General features: G+C 40.1%; 2 protein-coding genes and 1 long non-coding RNA gene across 4 annotated transcripts; 2 read left to right on the forward strand and 1 right to left on the reverse strand.

Annotated features, from left to right (window-relative positions):
- Positions 1–1268: 1268 nt before the first annotated feature.
- slc45a1 (solute carrier family 45 member 1) lies at positions 1269–8146 on the forward strand. Of its 2 annotated transcripts, XM_067503557.1 has the most exons (10): positions 1269–1431; positions 2030–2470; positions 2566–2658; positions 3293–3517; positions 3707–4593; positions 4687–4840; positions 4945–5121; positions 5271–5476; positions 5983–6208; positions 7398–8146. In XM_067503557.1, exons 2-10 carry the CDS (start codon positions 2041–2043, stop codon positions 7424–7426), a joined length of 2427 nt encoding a protein of 808 aa, XP_067359658.1. In that variant the 5' UTR covers positions 1269–1431; positions 2030–2040; the 3' UTR covers positions 7427–8146. The 2 variants fall into 2 exon arrangements, with proteins under 2 accessions (XP_067359658.1, XP_067359657.1); XM_067503556.1 differs by having other exon boundaries at positions 5983–8146.
- A 260-nt stretch (positions 8147–8406) lies between these two features.
- On the reverse strand, positions 8407–11047 carry si:ch211-222l21.1 (prothymosin alpha). Its single transcript, XM_067503567.1, has 5 exons — positions 10803–11047; positions 10121–10189; positions 9663–9726; positions 9383–9462; positions 8407–9296 (listed from the first exon to the last, which is right to left on the reverse strand). The coding sequence occupies exons 1-5, from the start codon at positions 10851–10853 to the stop codon at positions 9225–9227; spliced, it is 336 nt and encodes a 111-aa protein (XP_067359668.1). The 5' UTR covers positions 10854–11047; the 3' UTR covers positions 8407–9224.
- On the forward strand, positions 10401–17067 carry LOC137127111 (uncharacterized). Its single transcript, XR_010914378.1, has 3 exons — positions 10401–10480; positions 14604–14676; positions 16691–17067. It is a non-coding gene; the product is annotated as an uncharacterized lncRNA (long non-coding RNA).
- Positions 17068–18512: the final 1445 nt, after the last annotated feature.

An 18512-nucleotide genomic window follows, 5' to 3' on the forward strand; every position in this document is an offset into this window, starting at 1 on the left:
ACTCTTTTCTTTCATTACGCTTCTAAAATTGATTTTTAAATCCCTTTTCAGAGTATTTGAAACTATTCAGCCCTTCATAACCACATTGCATAAGCTTTAGGAGGTGAGCTCAAAGGTAATGGACTTTATTGCACTTTGTTCTCTACCTTCACTTAGTTTAGCTTTTTATGAATTCTCGTTATTTTCCAATTGCCTATTAAAGCCAGAATATATGTATTTCATTTTAAAACTTGTAATTCGCTTTGGATAAAAGCGTCTGCTTTGACTCAATGTAAATGTAAATGTAAATATTTGTATTAGCATTATTTGCATATTATAGAAAAAGCAGACAATGTAATTAAAGACCCCATTTAATTTAGCCTGAGTATTTTACTATATACACCAATCAGGTATAACATTATGACCACCTGTGTTCTGCTAGTGCCCATTACATTGCCCATTGCCTCTGTTCCTAGTGAGAAACAGTGGAGTGGACCTCACCTTTTTCAGTTAATGTAGGAAGTGGAGATGTTGCTGTGGCAATGTCAAATCAGGTCTGGGACAGATTTTATGTGATTTGTTCTTCCTTACCTTCTGGATGCCAGTCATGGTTAGTGTTAAGTAGTCACCATTAGTTAGTGACAATCTCCATCTTTTTCCCTTTTCAGAAAATTATAACTACCAGATAGATCCACCTATTTTCTGTCTTCTATATTGTTAATATATTAATGTAGAAATGTGAAGAGGCAGTAAAGTCGGTTGGAAGATAATTGATGGAAGAGGATAAGAAAAACAAAGTTGTGATAAAAAAAAAAAAAAAACATCTGAGAGGATTAGAGGGGAAATATCTTTGAGCCATAAATATCTGAAATGTGACAAAACATGTTGGAAACACCAAGCAAAGAGACAACACAAACTTACTTCAGAGCCCAAGCAAATAAAACAGGAAGGGAGAAGAGGCAAAGGGGGCAGAAGCTGAACAGGCTGATACATAAGAACCATCACAAAAGCAAGAGTTTGAAAGCAAATGAGCAGGCAAAAAATTTTCAGATTTCAGGTTGCAGATAAAAACAGAGGGACTATGTATACTCACAAGGAAACTGCAGTGTAGGTCTATACTGGGGAAATGAGGAGGAAACAGATTGACAAAACTGATTCACAAGACGGGTGTTGATGGACGTGCTCTTTACAGCGGGGACCGTGGGTGCTGATGTTGCAGGGAGGGGCGTGACGTCACAGGAGAGACCGCGAGGAAAAAGGAGAAGGGGGTGCCAAGGAGGGAAGAGGGGGAAGGAGAAGGGACAGAGGAGAGAGCGGGGGGATGACTGCATCAAAGGAAACACAAAAAAACAATAATGACTCCTGTAATTGATCCTACGTTATGTATACACCACAATGATCGCTTTTTACCTCCAAAGTATGCTGCAATAAATGACGAGCCGGCCCGACAAGGTAAATATCACGTTTCAATTTGCACGCCTTCTTCATCTTATAACACTGTTAACTCGATTTTGTGGTCGTCACCTTTAAACACAAATTTCAAGTCCAGAAAAAAATACCTAAACTCGTTTGCCTATAAAAAATCGATCTACATGGAAATAAATGGATCTACACTGCTGAAATATTTTATTTGTGTTCGAGCGATAATGATGCATTATCCCTGTAATTGTTTTGCTATTAATATAGCCGTCAACGGCTCCATTGTTTCCCATTTGAGCTTCCTCCATGAAAAATTTAAATGGAAACAGGCTCCATCAGAGCGGTGCCGCATTCTAGCTACGCCGAGCACATGGGCTTGCGCACAACCCTAACGTGCGCATTGGAAGCAGTGCGTCGTGCCCATTATTACTGTGCCATACTTGCTGTCTGCTGATCACTGCAGTGTCCTTTTGGTAACACTACACATCCATTAGCAGCTTCGAGTTACTCACATTTTCACCAAGCCACATCGGAGTGATCTTGAATGACCTCTAGTGTGAACAGTCCATTAAAACTTTTCACCATGTATGTGGTTTATCTCAAAATGTTTATCACATTTTTTATGCTGCAGTGTAAGCTTGCATGAGCGAGATGTCATCTCCGGGCATGGGCACACCAAGTGACCCCCTCTTGGCCAGTCCAGGAGGGAGGTTATCCACAGCTCAGGAAGGTATATGGAGGAGTTCACTACCCAAAACAGCCAGCTTTCCAACCTCCACCACTCGGCATCTCAGTCACAGAGCCAACAACTTCCAAAGACAGCCAAAGCGCAGGAAGCTGATAAGACCTTCTCCACCTCCACCCCCCAACACTCCCTGTCCCCTGGACCAGCTGGACCTCAGTGAGCTTCCCCCCAGACGTACTTTCCAAGAGCTGCTCTTCAATGGCTGCATCCTGTTTGGTATTGAATTCAGCTATGCCATGGAAACAGCTTATGTAACTCCTGTGCTTTTACAGATGGGTCTGCCTGATCAGTTCTACAGCTTAGTATGGTTTATTAGCCCCATACTGGGTAAGTGAACAGCAAAGGAGGATGGCCAACTGATGTATTTTGACATGTCATAGCTTGTATTGTTTATAACTCTGACCTCTGTTGTTCGTTTGAAGGATTCCTTGTTCAGCCACTGTTAGGAGCATGGAGTGACCGTTGCACATCTCGTTTCGGGAGAAGGAGACCTTTTATCTTTGCTTTGGCTATAGGTACGGACATGTTAAGTTGGTACTCCTGTAATTTTATCCTTCACTTCCATAATTTGCAAGAAACAGCAGAGATAAGGTGTTGTGGCTCTTAGCCCATAATAAGATGTCCAATATATAACCATTCTTATCTTCTCATTATGCCATCTGATGACATCTTTTCTCACTCATGCGAGGCATTTACCTAGCTTTGTTTTCAGTAGCCTCTAAGCCTAGGTCGAGATACATCATTGGTGTCACTTTCTTAAACTTTCTTGTACTTGACAAAATTCTTTAAATGGCAACTTCACCAATTTTCACCTGCTTTCTATCGCTTACTATAGGGTGTAAATATACATTACTGCTTTTAAACTTCCCTTTGACTTCCCTCTATTAAAATATTTCTCATTCTGGCTGAAAAACTCTTTCACTATTAGGAGTACAGATGATGTCATCTGGGGGAGCTCTGGAAAAGCAGGTTGACCCTGATTACAAACCTCATAGTGTGAGCATCAAGATGACATAATCTGAACTAAAGGTTCCTCCAGGTGATGTCATCTGGAGACATTTTTCAGTTAGAAGCAGAGAGCTTTTTTAATATAGTCTGAACTAATATCGAAAGTATTATTTTCTTTCTTTCTACTTTTCTCCTTCACAGGGGCTTTAGTCGGTCTAACCCTGGTGCTTAATGGGCGCGACATCGGAGGTGTGCTGGCTGACACAGCATCGAATCACAAGTGGGGAATTGTCCTGACAGTGTGCGGTGTGGTTCTGATGGACTTCAGTGCTGATTCAGCTGACAATCCTAGCCATGCTTACATGATGGATGTATGCAGCCCAGAGGATCAAGATCGGGGGTTGAACATCCATGCGTTATTGGCAGGTAGAAGAACACTTGACAGGGTTACAAACACATGATACTGTTTGATTTTTATAGAAAAATGCAGCTTTAACTTATTCTTAAGATCATTTTGAGGAAATCAGCAGAAATTGATCTTTAGGAAATCAATTTAAAAATAAATGCTCCTATTTCTATTATATAGTTATCTTTATTCTTTACATTACTCTACAGGGCTAGGAGGTGGATTTGGCTACGTTGTAGGTGGCATCAACTGGGACCAGACACAATTCGGATGGTCAATGGGAGGTCAGCTGAGGGTCATATACCTGTTTACGAGCATCACTCTGGTGATCGCTACAGCCATGACTCTGATGAGTATCCCTGAGCGGCCCCTACCAAAGAGCCAACCAAACAAAAACTCAAGCAAAAACCACCTGAAGAGCCCCAGCCTCCTGCTACCTCCCTCTCCTCCTGTTCCCCCAGGATCAGCTTTGGAACTGGAGGAGGAAGATGAGGAAGGTCTTTACAGTTACAAGCCTCGCCTGTGTAATGCAGAGCCCCTGGCCCATTCTTGCAGTGCCAATGCGCGTCTCTGTGTTGGCCTCTCTAGCCCCATATCCCCCTTGAGCCCCCTCACTCCAAAATATGGCAGTTTTATAAGTAGGGACAGTTCTCTCACAGGCATCAATGAGTTTGCCTCCTCTTTAGGAACCTCCTATATAGACAGTGTGCTCATAGACTGCTACACAGGTCAGCAGGCACCACAGACCCTGGCCCCCAACTCCACCACCCTGCCCCTGCTTCCTGGGGGTTCTCCTCCTGATGAGGCCATGCAGGGGGCAGGGAGTCCTTCTGTGGGACATATCCAGCCCGATGTGGCGTCTCATCCATCTGGGGATGCTCAGGATGCAGAAGCCCCTGGGCGTGAGGGAGAGGCACAGTCTCATGGAGCATCTCAGGTCACAACTGGAGCTCAGCCTACAGCAGGGTCACATCAGGGGTCCACGGCTGGTATCCTAAAGCGACCCCAGAGTCTTGCACTGATGGAGGAGCCCATGGCAACTCAGATTGTTGGGCTGGAGAATGGACGGAGAAGAACAGTGACCTTCAGCCAACAGGTCAGTTGTTTGTTTTGAAAATGGCAAAAGTTCTTTTGTCAGTTGCTTTCACAGCATTTTAAACTGTGTCATTTTTTTGTCATTTTTCAACAGGTGGCAAACATTTTACTGAATGGGGTACGCTATGAGAGCGATCTGAGTGAGAATATGGAGACAGGAGAATCCCAAATGTCAATGAAGCTGCTGTGTATAGCCATCTACAGGATGCCTCCCTCTCTGCGGAGTTTATGCACTAATCATTTTTTAGGTGAGAGTTTAACAGAATTTAGTTTAACAGAAAACACTGGAACACCTTTAACTGTGTGTATTTGAATTAAGTTACACCTTATTGGCTTTCTCTGTCCTGTATAGGCTGGCTATCCTTTGAAGGCATGCTGCTCTTTTACACTGACTTCATGGGGGAGGTTGTCTTTGAAGGAGACCCTAAAGCACCCCATGACTCTGAGGCTTACCAACGCTATAATGCTGGTGTTACTATGGGCTGCTGGGGCATGTGCATCTATGCATTCAGTGCTGCTTTCTACTCAGGTAAGTTACAATTGCAAATGCAACATTCTTATTGTTAGAGCAGTTTTGACGTGTAATTTCTTTCCTGGTTACATTTGTGCAATAATTTGTCCTGATTACAGCTTTGCATTTGTTCTTTCTGTTTCTCTCTGGGGTTCTTTAACTTCCAGCCATATTGGAGAAATTGGAGGAGCGTTTCTCTCTTCGCACTCTATATTTCTTTGCCTACTTGGCATTTGGTTTGGGCACGGGCCTTGCCACATTGTCCACCAACCTGTACGTGGTACTTTCTCTTTGTGTCACCTATGGAGTGCTCTTCTCGTCTCTATGCACGCTGCCTTATTCTCTGCTGTGTGAATACTACCAGAGCCCTCAGGTCAGTCTTTAGATACATGTTTACAACTAGCATTAGGTCATCAGTTGCTTAGTGTTATTATTATTTTTATTTAAGCCTGGACAATAGTTATATAGGAAGATTGATAATACTGATTTGTCTGTTGTATGTGAATTTAGCTTAACATAGAGATTGAAACAACTAGCTGCCTTCCGAGGGTAACAATATCCAACTACCCCATCTACAGCTTACTAACAAACATTGTATATGCCATTTGTTGTGTTGCACAAAACCATTTAAAACTGACACTAGTTTATGGGAGTTAAGTAGTCAACTATGTCTTGAGATTTATGTGTTCTGGTAAGCACACCTTTACCTGACTGAGCCCTATTTCCTGTCTTCATGAGCCAAACTGCTGCAAATGATTGTGTCACATTTAGACAGACATTAAAATTAAATATTTTATCTACGTAAAGTTGCTATTAAATAAATTATTGGTGCATCATCAGATTTACTTTACAACTAAACTATTCATGTATGTCCTTCAGTTTTGTGGCTCATCAGAGGAAGGGACCAGAAGAGGGATGGGAGTGGACATCTCTCTGCTCAGCTGCCAGTATTTCTTGGCTCAGATCCTAGTGTCCGTGGCGATGGGACCTTTGACCTCACTGGTGGGTGGGGCCCAGGGAGTGATGTACTTTTCAAGCCTGATGTCATTCGTGGGCTGCCTGTACTCCTCTCTCTGCGTGGTGTACCATCTGCCCCCCCCTGAGGGTGAGCCCCCCGATAGTGAGACCCAGCCACTATTAGTGCACATTTAGAAAGGCCACTTTTACCTCACACACATACACATACTGTCAATGACACATGCTCTCACACTGTCATTTAGTGTCTGGGTACGTTCACCTTCACAGCACTGATAGGACAAACGTGCTGTACATCCTGACACACACTGTACAGCACAATGCCATGTATGGTTTTACACTAATCAGCACTGCTCTTCTCAGAGCTAGACAGACAGACAGACATTGGCCACTTCTCTAATATGTGTATACATGATCGGTGTGTCCATACAGTGTGTGTGCCCATGCCTTTTTTTCCCTAACCTTCGCAAACGAATGTGTGACCTGTTTGAATGCAGTGTGGGTGAAATAGATTTGTGTGTGTGAGACTGTGAGTGCCCTCTTTGATTATATAGATGCCTAAGCTATTCTCCTGTCTGATTCTTTGCTGTAAAATCTTGACTTATCTTTTCTTGCTTGTTGTTGTTAATTATAGTAATGTTGATCACTTTCTACAGTACAGGCTAACAACAGCTTTCCCCTCTTTTTCTTCCTTTTATCAGTTGCCTAATGCTTGCATGAGCTGCAATGTACTTTCCCAAAGCCTTGTGTTAATGTTTTATTTTGGTCATACGGCCAAGGGAATGTCTACCTGCCTGTTTCTCTGAGTTAGCATATTAGTATCACACCATAGGCAGGATTTTTGTGACTTATTGAATGTGCTGCCAGTGACTGCTCACACTCACTATTTAATGCCTCTTCATTAATTCAAGAGCACTTTTAGCATAATTTAGCAAACACATACTTGATATTCATGTGAAGCTGAACAGTGCTTAATCCAATACATAGTCTATAAGGGCTTCACATTGTCCACATTTTAACAGCAAACACAAACACTTTTCACACTATTCAGTCATTGTATTTCACAGTTTGGTGCTGGGGGACTTTTAATCAAGTCCCAGGTATGAGTACAATGCCAATTAAAAACTCACTTGACACAGAGCCATGACTAATAGGATGACACAAATACACTTATACACAAACTTTCAAAAACACAGAGAAATGTGTACTGGTGGCAAATTCTAACTGGGCCCTCACTGAGCTATGGGCAGGCCTGTCAGCTGTCACCCTACTCCTGGCCATGCCATTGTAATAATGACAGTGATTCTTGTCATTATCAGGAAGAGGAGAAGTTGAAACTGGGGTGTGAATCAGCATTCATTGGGAAACCGAACAAAACAGAAGAACAGCAAACAGACAGAAGACTCATGTGAACTATGGGTAACCCTGAAGGTGGACAACAGTGAGAGGAAAGACTTGGGGTGTATAGAGCAAACAGTTACTGGTTGTTGTCATCATTAGGGTGCATGCTTCAGGTAGTAGGCTTCTTCTCCACCATGTCCACCATGGTGTTGTTACATTTGTTAAGTTCCTCACAGGAATCATCAAACTTCAAGTCTTTTCTTACACCATCCTAAAAAATATCCTCAACAGCAAAATGGTACATATATTTATGTTTTACTGCTATTTCACCATGGTAAACAGTATGGTTTGTCTGTTCAGCCTCAGCACAGGCACAAAGTCTGATTTCAGGGCTTTAACATAAGTTGAACTTTATATGTAACTTGTTTTAAGCCTTTCATTGTAATGGTTTCATTAACTAGCATCGATATGGTGCCGGTGAGAATTGCCTACTATTAAAAGCCTCCGGGACTGCCATGCTAATGTTTCAGAGGAAACAGTAACTGTGTGCATCATGCTGTTGCAGTTTGCTTTAAAAAACAAAAATCCACACATTCTGTGTTACCACCTATTGTTTAATTATGGCAGTGTTACTTTTATTCAGGATTAAGTTAAAACTAAAATGATAATTTTGCCATTTTGGACTCCTGTGTTATGATTAAATTCCCAGTTACCACTGTTGTCAACACCATTGAGCTTGAGCTAAAGTGATCTGCAACCTTAAAAAAACACCACATGGTGGAGCCAGGACACAACTGCAATCCATTGATTCTATGTACCCTTTTCCATTACCAAGTGAGAGATTATTCCTGCTCCTTCCTGCATCTAAGTCAGCCATTTTCCATGTTAAGAAAATGTGGGTCAAGTGACATCATCCACTTTTCAAGCCATAGCTTTAAACAGCAATGATAAACCAAAAACAGGTAACAAACACAAATATAGACACCCTTAAGTAAAAAGACAATTTATTTCTTAATCAGAATATACAAAGCAGTGGCTGATGTAACCGAATGTCATTCTGGTTTTGAAAAAGGCAGTCTTGGACACAAAACTGGGCTACGCAGCCATAACATAAAACTTATTTAAAACTTGGGGGAAAAAAAAAAAAAAAAGTATAAATGGTACAAACTTGCGTGGAATGCATACAGAACAAATGACCAAAGCTTTAAGGTTTAAGAGGGGTTAATTAACATTGCAAAATCCTGCATTCAACAGGGTCAAGCAATCTTACCATGGAGACATAGTCCCTTTAATCATTTGCATCACCCGTTAACAGGTCAGTCAAGCCAAGAATTAACAAGCAGCTCAACACACACACAAAAAAATTATGCCTCAACTAATGTTAACAACTGTCCATTAGCCCCTGCTTAAAACTTGTCTTTGGTCCTTTAAGTGAATCTGAGAGGTCGACATGAGCCTTGGAGGTGGTGAGCAGCTGCCTGATATGTAGAAATCATCTGGTCAGCACTGTCATAATAGAGATTGTGCTTCTGACATACTGATATAAAAACCTTAAGAAATGAAAAACTGATCTCATGGTGTGGCCCAATTTGTACAAGTAGAAAACAAAGCTCATTTTAAAGACCAATAAATAACATTTCATAAAAAAGGATGCAGGGCCACTATGTTTCAGGACTCCAGTGCAATGTGATAACATGGGAGCAAACAAAGAAATATCTCTCAAAGATACAGATAGCACAAGCTCTACGACATGATGTTGACCAGGCTGGTAAGACAGTGCTGCAAACAAGTAGCAGGGCAGAGACTTAAGCCTCCACTTCCGCCTCTTTTGAATCTCCATTTTCCTCTGTCTTCTGCTTTTTTGTCTCCACTTTTTCCTAATAAAAACAAATTGTGCATTAGCAATAATTCAAAGTTCAGCAGATTAGTCAACACATATCAAGTGACTAAACTGTATACAAACCTCTTCTTCCTCCTCCTCAGCTGCACGCTTCACAGGCTGTGCATCAGTCTCTTCAGCAGGGGGTGCGTCCTCTTCATTCTCTGTAGGAACAGTTTGTCACTTCATAAAATACATCCTTTACTTTTTGTGCAGCTACAACAAGAGTCACTGCCAGATGTCAGTTAGGGCCATGCAAGGGAAAAATTTCTGAGATGAAGAGAAACAATTTGAGAAACCTGTGAAAGATGAATGTCAAACGTATTTCTATAAACAAAAAAGGTACTGATCTATATGAATGTACCATCTCCATTTTTGTGTTCCTCCTCTGCAGCCTCTTCGACTTTGTCAATGTGATCGGCACCATTCTGAATAAAGAGAAAGATATCGGGGCTTTTATTAATGACCACTTTTGTAGGATTATGAATACCATTTTAAAAAGTGGACACAAAAAAATTTAAAGCATAGTTGAAGTATCCTCTGAGTTTAATATCTACAGGCTCCTTTGGGAACACTTAACGTTATATGTTTAGAGCTCTTGTTACCTCCCCAGAGGATTAGCTAACAAGCTCCGAGAGGCCTCGGACTAAAGACCGATGGAGACATCCAAAGGCTTGCTAGCTAACATCTGTGCCAGAACCCAAACAAAGCACACTGTGGAGGAGAAGCTGAACAGAAGGGGGAGGCGGCTGCAGCGACACCTGCATGATGAAGGGTGTTAAGACAAAAGGCCATGAGGCTGGTCCTCCTCTCCCAACTCACTGTGCCATTGGCAGGTGCGTCCTCGTTGTCGGTCTTCTCTTCCTCCACTTCTTTCTTCTCTTTCAGCTCCTACAAAATAAAAGCATGACCCTTAATCAATGAGACGCTCAGCAAAGAGTTCGTTCTAAGTGCCACGCATGGTTAAAATTACACATAAATATGTACCAAAGTGGGAATAATTGTTTCACGAGTCAATGTAGGCGATAAAATCAATAACAAACAACAACAGCGTTTTCTTTCCGTCCGCGCGTAATGTAACGTTAACGTTACTGTGGCTTCCCGCCCACAGCGGCAGCAGCAGCTCCGCTTCACCAGCCGTAGCGTTGCTACCGCTTTTGTCTGCTCAACAGACATTTCCAGGTAAGCACATCACATACGCTTCATATTACACTACATTTAGTAGTCAACATTGAAAACTCGCAATTTAAATCACGTTAATGACGTCTGGCCGTCGAGAAGCGATTCAACAGTCATTTATGAAAAGCACGCTCACGATTGCTGTTTGAACTTACACTAAGTAGCATTTACTGTATCCTTTGCTACAACTGCCGAGCAACTCACTATTATTAAACCTAAGATAGTTTGTTAACCAATTGTTAACAAAAATAACACAACTAGGAAAACTTCCCAAAATCTTTTAACACGACGATTCCAACGGGAAAAAACCTTGAATAAAACGCACCTTTGCTGTAACCTCTGCAGTTGCGGTCGTGTCAACAGCTGTGTCGGCCATAGCTATTTTTGTGAATTAATTTATATATTTATATGAATGTTTAGAAAGGGGGGATTATTTGCTAGCTCGTTGCCGTCGTGTGGATAGTCCAAAGACGCCGAGTGAGAAATGATGTCTGCCTGTCTCCGCTTTTCTCTCAACCCCGTTGAAAATCTACTCCTGTTGGCCACGGCGGGTCGATCCCCAACACGATTGGACAATGCCGACGGATGGAGTATTCGATTAGAGAAATGTCTTGTCAAACATGACAAGAGCTCCCGCCTACTGGCTATTTTGTCGTTGATTGGTCAGTGTTTTTAAAGCGCTGCACTATGATAGCAGAGTTCTTTCTTTCTACTACATCAGTTTGCGTTTGATGTATTTCACCAAACAATTATACAAAGCGAGTGAGCTTGGAATCATTTCAATACCACGAAACGCCAGATTAAACTAAAAACGGATGCGTTTTTAAATAGAGGGATCGTAAAAGTTTTCAAACATATGCCCGCGGACGATGTCTTTTGTCTTAGCGCTCTTTCTCTGCAGACATCGGATATCAAATTACAGCGAAAAGGACTAATTATGTGACGATGTGCAAACCACTCCTCCTTCTATATTTAACACTTCTAACGAAATGTGTTCTCGCTTAAGTATCCTTTCCACTTCTTATTAGACACGAACAATGCACGTGTTAATCAATTATGCATTACATTGGGGTGTTTCTAATTCTTTGATAGGGCAAAATACAACCATCTGCATAGCCTGAAACCTAGACATACATTTTAAAAATGCAATATTTATTAACTTATTTTAGTTGTTACTGAGAATCACTGAAATTTCCCATTGCATAAACGGTAAATCATCATGCGTCAGGAATCACACAATAGTCACACTTTGTGAATTATAAGTCAATCAGAGAATATGTAACAGTGTGTGATGTGTATTACAGGAAGTGTGTGTCTGTGCATGTATTTTTACAGAACTGTCTGAAAACCTTACACCTTACATTATTTTTATGTCACTGTCAAAGGTCGCGCTTAAATATTTCCTGAATAAGTTCACTTTTCACAAGCTAATAAGGGGCTCTACCAAAATATCTAGCCTATCTATGGGCAACTGTCAATTCCACATAATAGAATTAACATTGCTATAAGCACTAACACATATATGCAAAAACATATGTATAATGCTATAAAATATTATGCGGTTGGGTGTATTTGATGACAGATGCTACTGATATGCGCACAACCACAGGTTAATCTAATAATAATATTCGTATTTTAAATATTTCTTGAGATATGTTGTCACAGTAAAAAAAAAAAAAAACATTAGATCGTGTTGATTGCTGTTGTCTTAACTAATATCCCAGGCAAGTTTGTTTTTTCTCCTCCCTCTGAAGTTCTTTGAGATGAAATTTCTTTGCCATCTCTGCATTCGCTCATCCAACTGTTAAACCAAAGGAAGTGGCAACACATGACTTTGTGGTGCCTGAGCTCTGTAATTTAAACCTGCATCTGGTCAGTGCCTTACTGTCAGTTAAAAAGAAGTCAGATATTTTATTTTCAGGTATAATCTGCCTAACTTATATTGTGTAAACCAAATGAATTCCTTAAGTTTTTACCAACCTAATTTGCCACACCTGTCATTGTTTCCGCCCACACACAGCTGTCATTCATTTTCATAAAACAGTATCAGATGGCTCTTATAGCAACATTTCAATTTCCATTTCTATATATCCAATATACAAACAGATATTTCCACATCCTGCACAGATAACATTACCTTGGAATGGATTTTAAATGTTTGTAGACAAATATTTGTATCCTTAACTTATTCCATCACACACAAGCAGAATATTTTGACACAACTATTTCTTCATCCTCTAATTTTAGGGCTACCTAGGACCTAATCCCGTTCTGCCAGAGTTATCTTCTCCACGACATGCCAGAATTCAATCCACTGATTTTGAAGAAGCCTCTGGGCCCTTTTTAGTCATTCATCTCACATTCTGCTGAAACATAATTATGAAGACCGTAATTATGCAGAGATCAAAGGGCTGTGTATCAGTGTACTAGTCTGCTACTAGTACACGGATTTATTTTCTACTTCTCCTAAATGTGTTTCCAGTTTTCACTTGACTATATACCAAATTATCTGTCAACTATATTTGTTAGGACCAATGAAATAAAGATCAGGTAAACACATTGAGAGAAAACTGTAGTTCAAAAATAATACAAGCAACAATAAAACACTTTCAACATGTTACTGCAAATGCAGACAAGAAGTCCTCTTGGTATTGCATCAAGTATTCCCCTTTTTGATTTGGTCAATGAAGACCATGTGGGGACTTGAGGGCATTGAAGCATACATCCACAGTGAGTAATGGCCTAATTCTGTGCAGAGCCTTTAAATCCAGGATAGAAATGGTGGGATAGACTAAAAAGCAACATAAAGCACTACTCACTCTTTTTCTGTAACTGGAAAATGGGAGCAATCAAAGAAAGGAGAGGGGTGGGGGGCTGCTTATGAGATCATTTCCTGTCTTTTATTTTAACTTGCCCATCTCACCATGTTTCCGTATGTTACAAAGTAGAAAAAAAGATATTCTGCAGGTAAATAAGTGAATGGAATTTCTACATGATGTAGGGCAGTCAAGAAAAAGTTGAAAAAGAAATGTAATTTATATGTTAGAAATACAAGTTATGTAGTGAGCCTTCTAAATGGTTATATTCCAAACAAACGGAATATTTGCCACATTTTCCACAAGCAGGAACTGGAAACTTTTGTGTGACCACGAAAGCAATACTGTATAAAATAAAAGACTCTTTGTATTCATAATGACACATGTTTAAAATTTAATAAAATATAGCTTTAGTACTGCCTGAGGAATAATTTATTTGAATGTTCTCTCTGAGGTGACAGGTCTGGTGATACAGGTACAGCAACAAAATTTCACCTTAACTTCTTTGGGACAGGGGACTGACCTGACTTGTGGAATGTCAGGGGGGGTGAGCAAAGTGGGACCCATCAAAGTGTAAAGGTCAGGATTAGACGGGGGAAGGGTCCTGATAATTAGAGCAATTGGTGGGGGCAAAGTGAGCTCTTTTCTTTTAAACAGCAACGTCCTACATGGTCTGCCTTGCTTTTCTGGTCCTCAGCCAAATCCTGCAGAGATCTGGGACAATATAAAGTTGACTCCAAGCTGTAGCTCTTAAGTTAAATGCACAGCGAGGGATGCATATACATTACTTTTCTGTAAACTATCACAGTCATGCAAAAAATAACCTCTTAGATCTATTTTTAATAAACAATAACAAATTCTTACAAATATTAAATAGTTTTGAGATGTTTTATAGTAGCAAAACTACAAAGAGCAGCAACAATCAAGTTAGACTACTATAACTATCCACATGATGTAAACCAAGGCTTATCTGTCACACAGTGCCAAACAATCCTGAAATCCTTGCGGCTCTGGATTTTGTTGTGGTTGGCATGTCTCTTCAGTGTTGCGTGGATTAGACTGTAGGTGTTTTAAGGATTTGAAAAGTGCCACTGCTGCTGTTTTTGTTTGCTGCAAACCCTCTGTGTCTCAGTACATTATATTTTAAAGCAGTGTTTGCCATTAACTCAAGCAAGTGGGTGTTATTAAAGGATGTGCATTGTCTCCTTCCCTATTGATGATAACCACAGGCAGGGTGCAGCCAAAGTCTAGATAATGTTTTGTTAACACATAGTTATGAACTGTTGTTTCTGGCTCCATTTCTAATGCAGGAGCCAACTGCTTTAGGGTCTGAAGTGACTGGGATGAGGATTAACTTCACCAAGGAATTCTCTCTATGTAAAGGTGTGTTATCCCAACAAGATGCCCAATAAGACACTACACTATGTCGACATGTTTAGATAAATTAAGCTAATTATTAATGTATAAGGGAAGAAATGATTGAGAGAGGAGTGATGGTAAAATGCAGCAGCTGCAGTAATCTACATAGTTTACTGGACCATGGTGCTAAACCATAAACTTCATTTTTAATCTGACCTTCTATAAGTCGTGACCAGAGATTATAATGTGAATGCAAGTAGATAAAAACTTGATAGGCAACTGGTGTGGTTGCCTATCACTCTGTATATACGTGATATAAAGACTAAACACAGACTCCAGAGAAGACCTAGGGCAGTAGGGATTAAAAACTCCCAGCTGGCATATTTGTGCTTGGTGGAGGTGTTGAATGAAATTGCAAGGGAAAAGGTCACTTGAGGGTCCTTTACTGGCTCTGTTGCCACAGTGAACCTGATGCTGTAAAGAAGCTAGAGAATGACTAAATAAATAGATGTATGGACAGATGAACAAATGGATGACATATCTTGTGCAAATGTCTTGCAGGTATTTAAATTATGGCTATGTACAGTATGTGTTCTGTACATTTTCTGGTCTAACAGAACAGATAAGGAACTTATCTTAACACTTAATACTCTTAACGTAATCCAAAAAAAGGTCAAACAATGTTGGCATGTGATCAAATATGCTCTGAATTTGTAATTTATATCTTAGTTATCATTGAAACACAGCAACAGGAAAAAGCAAACATGCTTCAGTCTTCAGCCCTAGACAGTGTCTGATTACAGTGTGAGGTAGGGCAACATATGAGCACTTTGCCCTTCCTTGCTGAGAGATAATACATCATACACGGTATTGGTAACAGCACTATACATGCATAATACATTTATCTGTCTGTCCATCTATTCATCTGTCTATCTGTAAATTCATTCCAATTGCCATTGCTGCATCAGTGTACTGTCAGGGATATTTTTTCTGATTTTTCTTATACGTCAAATTAATTACTTTCATATTTCTTTAATATCTTGTACTGATATGTTCACTTTGGTTTATAAGTTAAATAACCTGATTATTTTTAAACACTTGTTTACACACATTGACTTGACAAACACCCATCACTGTGATTACTATATGGTTGTCTAATGAGTATTGTTTCAAAAGGATTTATGGTAACATGAAAATACAAGAATATTTTACCATGTATAAAGGGACACAAGTCAATTAACACACAGATCATTGAAACTCAGCTGTCAGCAACCAGGTAGAATAAAGTAAAATAAGGACACATTACTTGATAAAATGCATTTATGTTTCATTAACCTAATGCCTAACAAATAGGATGTATATGATAGATAAGTTAATGTTTTTCTTCTGCACTCCTTAACAACTTCAGCTCTACCACCTTATTTATTTCACCTCTTAGCTCCACCCTTGCAACTGTCTTGCCAGAGAAAAGTGGAAATTTCCAGTAATTCCTACTGCTGTGCAAGAAATGCTCCTCCTCCTTCTAGTTTCCCGCCTTTCACTCTACCTGCTCTTTCTTGCTGCATATCGGTGTTAAACCACACGGCCCTCTGCTGCTCAGCCTTCTTTTTCCCAGTGACTTTTACTATGCAAAAGGAAATGGCCAGACAAAGCACAACATTTTCTTATGTATCTTATAGTTATTAATCTATAAACGTAACTCATGTATATTGTCACAGGACTATGATCCTTTCAATGAAGATTTTGAATAATGGAGTGTATAATCCCTGTTTTATTTGGGTAACAGGCAGATTAGCAGTTAAAAGAACTTGTCAACATGTAACTTGAGCTTATCTTTTCTCTTTTTTAACCATTTTTGAAAGTAATACTATTATATTTTTAAGCCTTAAATATATAATAAGCGTTAAGCAAACTGTAACTGTTACATTAGCTCTTGAATGATAAACAAGGATTGGTTTGGGATCACAGAGCAGATGGTAGATTTGCATTTCTATTTCTTTGGCTGATCTGATATTCTGGTGTGTGTGTGTTTTTTCAGAGATATGCTGCAAAGCTTTCCTACAAATGGCACAGTTAAGATTCAGGGGTCAAAGCATATGTACATGAGCTGTGACAACGTTTGATAGAATATCATTTTAGATAAACTAAAAATAAAGCCACTAGACAGCTGGAGTTGAGAAGTTTGTGAGCGTCTGGATGGCATGAGGCACACTGACCTTAGACCCATTGTGAAGCACCAACAAAGAGCCATCTGCACTGCAACCAAAGCTGAGATGAGGGACGTGCACACAGGGAGACTGAGGGGGGGAGGGACACAGGAACCTGGAGAGCGACAAAGAGAAAACAAATCAGTGATAATGAAACAATTTAAGGGGACTTGATCAAGTGCAAGGCGTCCGAAACATTACAACAGTCAGTGGTAACATCTGGTAGACAAGAAGCTGAACAACATATCAATCCAGAGTCTACACTGATCTCTACCGCTGCTGGCAAAGTGGAAGAGCTGCTGGCCTAATCACTCAAGAGCACATTTCCTGCCTCCTGCATGATGAGATGAAGTCAACTGTAGCTGTTCAAGGCTAATATTTAACCCAAACCTGGATCTCAAACATAATGGGTCTCTCATTCTGAAACACACAGGCTTTGTCTCTGCATTGATCCTAATAAAGGGAACCTCTAGCTTTAGAAGATTAGCAGTTTGAATGTGAAAACATTTTATGGTGCAACCAATATTTACATTTCCTTTAATGTGGAAAATAATGCATTTCAAAATGGTGAAAATAGACAAAATGGTGTCAGGGACATCTGTAAAAATCACAAATGTTTCACAGGTAAGACACGCGAGTCAGAATTGCTTAGCAACAGCAGTTGTCTTGCAGCCTGTGTCGTAACTGAGAAACTGATGGTGCTGCCACCCAGTGGTGGACTGTTAGTACATGGGGAACCAGCAGTGTGAATTATCACAATCCCACCTCTCTAAAGCGGTAAGGCACAGTGAGGTGAAATAGCCACAATGATTTGCAAAATGTAAACCACAAAATGAAGAAGTATTAGACTGAAAAAAAAGTAATATTCTCCTTCCTTCTTCAACACTATTCAAAATCTTGTTCAGTCATTTGATTGGCTGGAAAATGCACCAACTCTTATGGTGGGTGGTTGCTTAGCAACATTCGTGGGGGGGTGGGACGTTCTAAAAGGGGAGGGAGCATTGTGGGTGCAGGCACACTGACTGGGGAAATACCTGGCAAAATTCCCGAATAAACAAACAAGAGCAAGAAGGAGGGGAGAACAGGGCAGGAGACAGAGGATAGAGGTATTTTCTGGGTCCTGAAAACAGTGTTGTTGGAGTTAAGGGATATAAGGCATCTGAACACAATTTGTTCCCAAAAGCAGAAGCACAGCGGGGGCAGGAAGTAGAGAGCAATTTGCTGATAACTTTGCTCATAGTAACATGAAAGTTGAAAAGAACTATACTTGAAACAAAATGAACTCAGAAACAGGGTGGAACTGTTGCAAAAACTATGATTGGCATAACAGGACATGAACTGTTGTAGTTGATAAGGTACTAAAGTTTGACGAGGAACAGTTGAATAAGCCACAGACAAGCAGGGAGTTGCTAGATAAGAGAGCGGAGAAACACTACTACCTGTGGATGTATGTTCTGTGTGTAGTTGTTTCCAATGTAGTGTTTGGATTAATACTTTTTCATTCAAATAATAATTGAAATAAATACAGAATAAACATGCCTTTAGTGTATACAAAAGTAAAATAAGTACTAGGATGATAAGAGATTATGAGTTGCAGTGAAAATACCCTTATAAAAGAGGTAGATTAGGTTAGGCTACAGGAAGGAGAAAGGT

Source organism: Channa argus, chromosome 5, assembly GCF_033026475.1.
Source record: "Channa argus isolate prfri chromosome 5, Channa argus male v1.0, whole genome shotgun sequence".
Classification (NCBI taxonomy): domain Eukaryota; kingdom Metazoa; phylum Chordata; class Actinopteri; order Anabantiformes; family Channidae; genus Channa; species Channa argus.